This window comes from Trypanosoma cruzi, genomic scaffold, assembly GCF_000209065.1.
Source record: "Trypanosoma cruzi strain CL Brener 1047053516613 genomic scaffold, whole genome shotgun sequence".
In the NCBI taxonomy this organism is placed as follows: Eukaryota; Euglenozoa; class Kinetoplastea; order Trypanosomatida; family Trypanosomatidae; genus Trypanosoma; species Trypanosoma cruzi.
This window is the reverse complement of record NW_001849345.1, coordinates 45,929-55,673: the sequence shown is the minus strand read 5'-3', so window position 1 is coordinate 55,673 and position 9,745 is coordinate 45,929. Positions and strand designations below refer to the sequence as shown.

The 9,745-nt window shown below is 47.0% G+C and overlaps 4 protein-coding genes across 4 annotated transcripts, besides 16 other annotated features; all 4 read right to left on the bottom strand.

Moving 5' to 3' along the window:
• On the bottom strand, positions 1–503 carry Tc00.1047053504199.4 (hypothetical protein, conserved; the record flags this gene model as incomplete). Its single annotated transcript, XM_801053.1, has 1 exon — positions 1–503. A coding segment is annotated over one exon (503 nt), but the record flags the coding sequence as incomplete, so codon positions are not given.
• Positions 1–9,745: a sequence feature (heterozygous, non-Esmeraldo-like haplotype).
• Positions 991–1,010: a microsatellite.
• Positions 1,268–1,318: a sequence feature (AT_rich).
• Positions 1,584–1,625: a sequence feature (A-rich).
• Positions 1,634–4,411, bottom strand: Tc00.1047053504199.10 (hypothetical protein, conserved; the record flags this gene model as incomplete). The annotated part of the gene is made up of 1 exon (XM_801050.1): positions 1,634–4,411. One exon carries the CDS (start codon positions 4,409–4,411, stop codon positions 1,634–1,636), a length of 2,778 nt encoding a protein of 925 aa, XP_806143.1.
• Positions 5,177–5,224: a microsatellite.
• Positions 5,357–5,383: a microsatellite.
• Positions 5,431–5,465: a sequence feature (AT_rich).
• Positions 5,635–5,675: a sequence feature (A-rich).
• Positions 5,775–5,810: a microsatellite.
• Positions 5,899–5,926: a microsatellite.
• Positions 6,058–6,214: a sequence feature (A-rich).
• Positions 6,255–6,327: a microsatellite.
• Positions 6,382–6,405: a microsatellite.
• Positions 6,423–6,881, bottom strand: Tc00.1047053504199.20 (hypothetical protein, conserved; the record flags this gene model as incomplete). The annotated part of the gene is made up of 1 exon (XM_801051.1): positions 6,423–6,881. One exon carries the CDS (start codon positions 6,879–6,881, stop codon positions 6,423–6,425), a length of 459 nt encoding a protein of 152 aa, XP_806144.1.
• Positions 6,911–6,958: a sequence feature (T-rich).
• Positions 6,992–7,088: a sequence feature (A-rich).
• Positions 7,352–7,374: a sequence feature (AT_rich).
• On the bottom strand, positions 7,579–9,745 carry Tc00.1047053504199.30 (kinesin-like protein, putative; the record flags this gene model as incomplete). Its single annotated transcript, XM_801052.1, has 1 exon — positions 7,579–9,745. A coding segment is annotated over one exon (2,167 nt), but the record flags the coding sequence as incomplete, so codon positions are not given.

Below are 9,745 nucleotides of genomic sequence, written 5' to 3'. Positions count from 1 at the left end.
CTGCAGTTGCCGTCCGCCGCCGCCACCTGTGCCGACCAGTACGACGCCGCCGCCAGAACGACGGGCTTCCTCCCGGCCCTCTTCATCTTCCCCAGAAAGCTCGTCGCACCCACGAGGCCCGTTGCACTCGATTCCACCCTGCCTGTGAGAATCGTCACCAGGGACGACGACAGTTCCGTGTTCTTCGCAAGAGGCCGGGCATAGACGCCGTCCGCAGCGGAGATGAGACCAAGAAACGGGGCCTTATTGCTTGCCATGGCCGCCTCCAGCATGTCCGGTGGAAGGTGGGGAACAATCAGCACAATCGCCCTCGGCCGGTATCGACCCTCACCCTGTTCCGAGGACGAACTGGAGATGACAAAAAGACAAGCGAGCAGAAGGAATGTGACGGCAACTACAACGACTGTTCGGTATCTTGCCCGGGCACTGAGCAACGCCTTGACCTCCGGCGCATGAACACCGGGCTGATTCACTTGCTTCGCGCTGAGTGTCTCTTGCGACATGGCCCCTTCTTGGTCCTGTTTCCTCTCCTGCCTACCGCTCTCGCCGCTGTTTCTTCCTAAGGTTTGCCCTCTGAAAAAGACAGTGAATATACGCTTGTATGAGGCCCTGGCGACTTCTTCCTACAAGGACAAGGTGCAACAAGAGAAAGAGTTTATTCAGTGCACCCAGCACTCCACACAGTTCATAGAGGATTTCTCCCACACCCAGACACACACACGCCAGCCAACAAACGCATTCAAAAAACATATACCGTAAACACAGAGATCGTTGGAGGCTCAGAAAGCGGCAACCCTCAAAAGAGCCACGCAGCCGTCGGAATCCCCCTCGTGAAGGGCAGCACCGGAGGATAGGGTGGGAAATCAGGAAAAAAAAAATACAAACACAAACGGCGCTCTCGCTACCTTCCAACGCGGTATCTTTGAAAATAAAAATAAATTCACAATGAAGAAGCCAAGGTATGTATATATTTATTTATATATCCAAAGCCTCTCTCTCTCTCTCTCTCTGTTGGTCTGCTTCATGTGCTCAGCCTCATTTTTGTACACATTTCTTCCTGAAGCTTATAAAAATACACGCAGTGCTAGTATTGACCATTGTGATGGTAACAGGAGTCCCAAAAACAAATAAAAAAACTCAAAAAGAAAGTAACAATTAAAACAGAAACGTTGCTAGTATAAGCTTCTATATTATTTAGGAGTGACATATTCTTCACCGTGTCCCGTGTCAAACCGATTGTGTTCCTCACCAAAAGGAAATATATAGCTATAAAAATATATGAATATATATGAAAATAAATACAAAAAATAAAAAAAAAGAAGTTCGGAATGACGCTTTCTTGGAGTTGGCATCGTTTGCCGCTGGAACAGTACTCCCCAACCCACTCCTTTTTCCCTGCGTGGGACTTCGTGCCTGCTTTATTGTCTTTGAAACGCGTGGTATTGGTTTACATGAGTTTGATTTCTCGCAAGCATAGAGGTAAAGAAAAAAAGGTGCACTATACACCCCGCCGTAAGGTGAAACAAGAATCGAGCAATAAAGAGTAGAAACATAAATAAATAATTCTTATGACGTGCACGCATAAAAACAACAACAAAAAAAGAAAAAAAAAGAAAGGAAAGAAACCCCGCTTTTAGATACAAACTGCAGCGCGAAAATTTACCAAAGATTGATGCACTTCTTCCAGCTCCTTTAGAGTCATGTTGGGTGCCAACGTGATGGCACGCTGCGCTTCGTGCGCAACTGACTCCGCACGCTTCAACAAATTCGCGGGGATACGTAGCCGATGGGTAACTTCGTCGCATAATTCTTTGATTTCTTCAATCGTTCTTTGCTTTCGTTCTTGCTCCGCACGCATGGCTTCTTGCATTTCGGCCACGCGCTTTTCCTCTCCATGGGTATTGCCAATGCTTTTCACTGCTTTCTGTGCCATTTTGGTTGCCATGCATATTTCCTCCACGGTTGCTCCCGGTACCAAGAGAGTGTCCAAATTCTCAAGGGCACTGCGGGCCACGTGACGGTGTCCTTCCACAGTGGAGTACGTCACACGATCCAACAGCGTGAGACGAACGCGTTTTAGTCCTTCTTTGGCAACGGCAACGCGTTGCAATTTTTCGTCTTTACGGAGCTCTTCTAGCTCTGAACGCTCCAGCTCCCAAATAAGTCGACGATATAGCGACTCGTTCTGACTGAGTTCATCCGCAGCCCCCCCACGCAGTACACCAAGGTCCTCAAAGCGTAAATTATCCGCGGGTGTTAAATGACGCACGGTCGTGGCGTATTGTTGTAACGGAGATTGCCGTTCCAATGTCGTCATGGCGGCACGTGCGTCACGACCACTCGTGGCCACAGGGTCAGCCGAAAAAGCGCCCACTGAAGGAATCCCATTGTGTTGAGCTGTTGGACTAGTTGTTCTTGCACATTTCTCGTCGTTCGTTGGAGAAAAACTGTGCACCGATTTAGGGAATATTGTGCGCAGCGTCAGTTTCACCAATTTCATTGAAGCACCGATGTTTTGAAGCGCGGGAACAAGAACATCCCCAAGAACGTCCTCCTCATATAATGTCAGTGTGTCCCGCAGGAGAATAACATCGGCGTAAGAAATGTTATTTTCAACTAAACCCTGTCGGTGAAGCCGTCGTAAAAGCTCGCGCTTGCACATGCCCACCGTTGCCCTGACACTTATGGGGAGCAAGACCTCACAGTGCTCAGTGGTACAACACTGAACGTCCACCATCAAATATACCTTTTCCCCATCAGAAATCAAATCAACAGGAAGAGCGACCTCCATCTTGTCATGGTGGTCCCCCTGTTGCTGCTGCTGCAATGCATCCAGTTTGGTGAGTGTGTAAGAGACAATTTGATTGATTTGTCCAAACCGATCGATCACTTGCCGAATAAAGTGACTCATTTGACCCTCATGGTGTGCTCTCAGGCCCTGCAGAACATCTTCCAACTTCTGCCAAAGTGTCTGTAACTCCGGGAAAGTTAACGGAGTACACTCTGCTTCTGTTCTTACCAACTGCGTTTCCTCCTTCCCAAGATCCGACCCCTGCACTTCTTGCAACTCAGGAGCTTGCCTTTCCAAAGAGTGTGGCTGCTTCACCTCGTTCGCAAAGTGAGATCGTAGACAGCGTTGGAGAATAGTCATGTCAGCACTGAGTTTCACCTGTCTCGTCTTCAATTCATTGATTTCTTGGAGGGCTCGTTCTATCATTTGCCGCATCTCATGAATCGCCCGCGCATTGCTTTCGTTGGAGACGTCGACGCATCTTTCTATTTTGGAAGGAACAGTCGGCTTTTTGTAACCAGATAAAAAATGATGTTCTTCCGAGCAGGTATTGGGGGAGGGTGGCCAAACCATCAAACTTCCCGACGCCCTGTAGTCGGGAAATGCGGAAAAACTGAACTCTGTCGAAGCATCGTTGTTATTCGGCCTCGTTCCCGGTGCAGGCGGCGCCGTACCCTCATGGGCTTCTCCCCTCGTTTGAGTTGCCTCATCCACAGACGTCCGAAAACCGGAGTGTTCGCTGGCTCTTCCATCACGGCCATGCCCTTGCATCACTTCATAAGTCTTTGTCGCCTCAAATGGATAAATGTAATCATCCCTCGTCTCACTTTCCCCCTCGACACAGAGACTTTCCTGCCCGCCACTTTTTGTGAGGTCCGAGACACCAAGCAGGTCTTGCATGGTATCACCCAACAGCATCTCCGGCCTCAATTCTTTAACGCCCATAAGGAGTTGGGTAGAAAAACGATCCAGGTTTGAGCGACTGAGGATATCTGGCACAACACTATTACCATACACACTCTCAACGCTCCAAAGCGATGTGGAAGGACAAGAGCGTTTCGACATGTCGGTTTTCAAAAACACAGGCGCTCCTTCAACGTCCGAATTCACAATTGAAGAGCCGGTTGCATCTTCTGCCTCTGACGCCACTGAAATAACGCTTACATTTTTATCTTTGGCCGCCCTTCGCTTAATGTGGTATGGATCAACGTCAATTAATTCGGGTTGCAACATCACTTTTCCTTCCGCCATTTCCCTCTTCATCTGACAGAGATTCTCCTCGTTTAATTGCATGGGCACCTGCTCCCCTTGAAAGGCCTTGGATAAAGTACCATCGCGTAATGAGGCACCACAAGAAATACTGAAGTCGCTTTTTGGCCTGCACGGGCTCCCCCATAACGTTTCCCTTGACATCAGACTTTCCTCGTTCCTAAATAACCCGTTCTCCGCCTTCTCATTACTGTAGTTTTTGCTGCCATCATCATCATCCAAATTTCCCAGTAACTCGGTGTTACTCCTCGTGGTATTCAGTGGTGCGGCGAGTTCCTCCCTCGACGTGATGCGGGGCACAGATTCCGCGTCACGGTCAGCTGTGAACTGCGATGACGACTCTCTGTCCATGTCGAAATAGACCAAGCCAAGAGGGAAAAACAAGAAAAATAACCTAAAAGAAATCAGAGAAAAAGAACGCGGCCAGGTGAAAAACCAATACCAAGAATTACTTTCCTTCTCTTTAGAGGAAAAAAAAACAACAACAACAACAAGCAAAGATGACCCTTAGGTCCGAACGTTGCTTTTCTTTTCGTAAACTTCCTTTTCTTTTCCCTTTGCCTATACCACTCAATCCTTCTCTTTCCCCCCTTATATATATATATTTATATGTTTGTTTTTGTAGCGACGCGGTGTTGTTAAAAATAACTGTGCACGCCTTTGCTTGTGTTTCCTTGCGCCACTACAAACTATGCTTCAATCTCTTATTCTGCTATTTGGACACTTAAAAGGTAAAAATCCACACACGTAACTATAAAGAAAAAAAAAAAATCAAATGAAAAGACACAGGTGCAAGAAGACACATACACATACTGGCAGAGAAGACGACGGCATACATGTACACTCCCACCCACCCACCATTCGTCCAGGAGCCCAGTTTTCAGGCCGCGTTTGATTGCCCACAGTTGACGATGTTCGTGTATGCATACCCGTTTCCTTCTCCTCTTCTTTAAATTGTTTACTTCCTTCAGTTTTTCTTCCTCCTTCCCGCCAATCTTGTTCTGTCCACTTTCGCGCTCTTTTTATGGCATTTTTCCTTTTGTTTGACTGCAGCACAATTCCTTCTTTCATTGACTCCATTGCCAACCGGTGTCGCCGCGTCTCGCTCAAAAGTCATTTTATTTTTATTTTTTTTCTCTTTTCTTTTTTTTTTTTTTTTTCTTTGCCCCCCGCCAACGCACCGACAGATCCTGCGAACGTGGGAGAACAGGAGCGGCCGCGGGTGGAAAAAAACAAAAACAACAAAAAGAGGCATAAATGAGCACAAAAATAATCCGCTACCTCATCTGCGCACCCAAGAAAAAAAAAAAAAAAAAAAAAAAATTATTTCAAACCTCGTCTTTTCCCCCACAACCCCCCCCTTTTCTTCCTTTTTTTCTTTTTTCTAAAATAAATAAATAAATAAGTCGCTGAGGACAAATGCACGTCCGCCACCCCCCAACAGCGCTCTGCCTCGTCTCGCTCGCAGTCCCCTTCTCTCCTCCTCCTCCCAAACATTTTCCACCCACCTCTCCCGCGGCTCCTTTTTGACGGACGGGCGGGGGGCAGCGGCAAGAAACACAACGCGGGGCAGCAAAAACAAAAACAAAAAAAAAGAAAAGAGAAGGAAAAACAACGACATTCATAAATAAACAAACAGCGATGAGTGGATGACCGACAGTCATCCTTAACGGCATACGCTGACGTCACCACATGCGTCTTCATGTACAACGGGAAAAAAACCAAAAAAAAGAAAAAAAAGAAAAAAAAAGGGTGAGGGACGAGGAGAGAAGGCATGCAAATATAGAGAAGAGAAGAAAAAAAAAGGAAAACGAGTGGCAACACGTCAACAACAGCGGCAAACAAACAAACAAACAAACAAACAAAAAATCGGAAAAATTTTAGCAGAAATGGCAGGGGCTCTTGCAGCAACAAATATTATTCGACCATCCGCCTTCATTTCTATCAAAAAACAGAACGAACAATGACTTCCCCGCCCTTTGAAGTGAAAAATGCATAAAACAAAAAACCAAAACAAAAACAAAAAAACAAAAAACCAAAACATCAGCGTACAGGCAAGGAAAAAAAAAAATGTGCAGAAACGAAAAGAAAAGAATTATAAAAAACGCGAAATTAGTAAAAAACAAAACAAAACAACAACAAAAAAAGAAAAAAGGATGGGAGATTACATCGGCCAAACTCATTGTATTAAACAATATATATATATATTATATGTACATACGTATATATAATATGAATATAAATGTATGCGTATATGCATACATATAATGGGCTTCGTTTTCCATATTCTTTTCTTTGTCTCTCTCCTTCTCACATTATTATTTTTTTCTTTTTTTTTTTTTTTTCCATTTCGTTTCCCTCTTTACTTCTGGGAAGCAGTCGTGCCACGAACGTCAGTCTGCGCCACACGGCGATCCACGACACCTGAAAGGGAGCCGGAGTTGCGATCCACGTTTGTTGGCCCGCCGGCCTTGTAGACACCAGTGTACATGTTCTTATCGTCGTGGAACTTCACTGCATCGGCCTTGGTTGCGCGTGCCTCGGGAGAGCAACTTGAAATATCTGCGATCAATTCCTCCGCGGACTTCTTTAACTTTGATGCAATCTCAGGAACAGCCTTGTCAACAAAATCCGACAATGTAATTTTGCGGGCTCCCTTTGCCTTCACTTTGTTGAAGAGAAGATCGGCGTCGGTGCTGGTGAATTGCTTTCCAATGACCTTCGTCTCCTTCAGCATCTTGGAGAAGTGAGCATTGTCCATCTCTTTCGTGGGCGCACCACCAAAGGAGGCAAAGGCGTAAAAGGCGCTCTCAATGCTCATTGTTGAAGTGATGGATTTACTGTTTTTGATTTTATTTGTTTGTTTTCTTTTTTTTTTTTTTCTTCGTTCTTCTTTTTGTTATGGTTGTGGCCGCAGATGATCTTCAGAACAAAACAAAAATAAAAAATAAAAAATAAATGGAAACACTCCGCCAATAAAAAGTCACACAGACAAAAGAAAAAACAACAACAACAACAAACTCGAAAATTTATTATACAAATCGACGTCGGATGTGTGCATTCAACGTGACATGCTTCAATCCGGCGTCTCGGTGGGCATGCGGATGGTTCCAATTGCTTCGGGGCAAAACAAAAACACTCACGCCAAAGACGTGTTCTCAGGGGTGCGCTTGCGTACATTCACGCACGGGCATACATTCCCTCCCATTGGGGCACTAAAAATGCTTCGAATTACGTAGCGGCCGACTTTTTTTTTCCTTTTTAACTTCACGCTCTGCCTCCGCCCTTCTGATTATTATATATATATTTTTTTTCGTCTCTTCCATAGCGCCCCTTTGATTGCGCTACTCCGACGAACATAACGACCACAACGATGGAAAGGACAGGAATACATACATTAAACAAGAACAACAACAACGACAAAGCCAACACGCATCCGTGTCAAAAGGCAACCCCGTACTCATTCGGAAATCCCTGCATGCAGCCGTAGTGACTTTCGTGAACACACATCAACATTGTCACTGAGGTGACGATACCACGAGAGCTCTCTTCGCCGCGTCAAGGTCCAAATATGCTCGCAATCGATTCATGCCACAGTTTGCGGGCGCTGACGAGATACTTGGTGCCCCTGTGCGGGAAACTTTCGTGCGTCCTGCGATATCACCCGAGTAGGGATGAGACGTAACGGCGCCAGTTCCCGCATAACGCAGACATTCTAGTTGCTCCGTTGCGTTCACAAGTGTCCGGGTCACATTATCCCTTAGAGCTTGTTGTTCTGCAAGGAGCGCTTTCCGTTTCGCTTCACGTTGCTGACGCCTTTGTTCCAACTCCGTCAATCCTTCACGCGATCCACCAAATGACAACGAACCAAATTCCGAAGAAAATTTCAGTGACTGTGGCACGGTTGCCGCAATGCCACGCGGCAATTGCTTCAATGTCCCTTCCATCTCCTTGATGGCAACTGCCGCAGCATGATTGACAGGAATCTGCTGACGCGCCTTGGCGTAATACTCCGCATAATTCACAAAATGATTTGGCTGACAGTAACGGTTCGTGTACTCTTCCAATTTCTTCTGAATTTTAGATCTTTGCCTTCTTCGCCGTTCCTTTGGTGATGCCTTACGCGCCACAGAATCCAACCCGCTATTGGCACTTCTCTTGTTTCTAGTCACTGAAAATACCCTCCTTTGTGAACCTGACGGCGTGCGTGCAGAAGATGGTGCAAACAGGGGACCCCTCCCATCGCCATCTTCTATAACCGTACTATAACCCCTGCGCTTCACGTGTTTTTCTGAACTATGGGGCGGTGATGCCAAATCTGCGGATAACGGACGATTGTGAACGCCCGTCAATGAAGAACCAATGCCCACACCAAACAAAGACGGACCGTCTAATAATGTATGGCACGGCCACTCATTCTCTTCAACACCCGCAAAATCAAAATCCCGTGTAGATTCACCCATGAAGTCTTCTTTAAGCACAATAGACTCCAGCAGTTCTATGCGCTCTCTCAATGCCAAGTTCTCAGCGTTCAGTTCCAATTCACGCCTCTCAAGCTCCGACTTAGCGTTTTTTACGGTATCAAAAGCATCTCGCAACTGACCGTTCAAAGCAATAATGTTTTTCAGCGCCTCACACGCTTGTACAAGCTTCTCTGCCAATTCATTCACCCTACCATCATCAGTGCCATCTCGCACCTTAAGTCTCTTAGACTCTGTAAAACCAACCTTGCCGAGATTGTCAGTCGTCAGAATTCCACAATATTTCAATTCCCTCTTCATGCTGGCTACCTCAGCACGGAGCTGACGGATGAGCGCAGACTTCGCGTCCTCGTTTACACGTGGGATGTTCGTAATGTTGCGCGCTCGACCAGCGTACAGAAGAGTTGACAATGTCTCATCAACATACCGGTCTGACGGACTAATGCATGCAATCATGGTAGTGAGCGAGTTGCCGCCTAATGCGTGCTTCAGCAACATGGTCAGCTTACTCTCGCGGTATGGAATGTGCGACCTATCAGCGGGCTTACCTTTCTTCGCTCTTGTACCATTAGCAGTAAGAGCTGTAATGACTCTTCCGAGAGTGAGAAGTGACGCGTTGATATCGGGAGAGTCCTTCAGCATTGACGAAGACGGGCTCCTAGAAAGCATTGCGACCCTCTCCGATCCGGCCAGATCCACAATGGAAAGCTCGGCTCTGATGGGTGTCTCTGGCGAGTCGGCGTCGCAGCGGGCAACATATATGGTGAATACACAGTGCGAACGCGATGACTGCTGGTTCATGGCGTGGCTTCCCATGAATTTCTCCTTCGTGCCGGAGAAGAAGCATCGACGCATCTTCTCCGGCTCATCGCAGTTGCAGATGAAAAGATTCTCCACGGCAAAGACGTCGCCGCGGCACCAGCCGACCTTCAGCCCGGTGTTCGGCGAGTGCGTCGTGGAAGGGTTCAGCAGGTCCATCACGCGCTCGTTGTATATCTGATAGAAGCTGCAGCAGAACTGGAACCGCAGGTTTCCGTCCTCCAACTGCATCTCCCGTGCGCGATCAAACACAAGCTGGATGGCACGAGGAATAATGCCGTGTTGCCGGGGGATCGTTTTGAGGCTGGGCCTGGGATTCCCACTGCCGTGCCGCAGGTAGTCGATGCCCTCCACCGTGTATGTCTTTCGGCTACCCGTCTGCCCG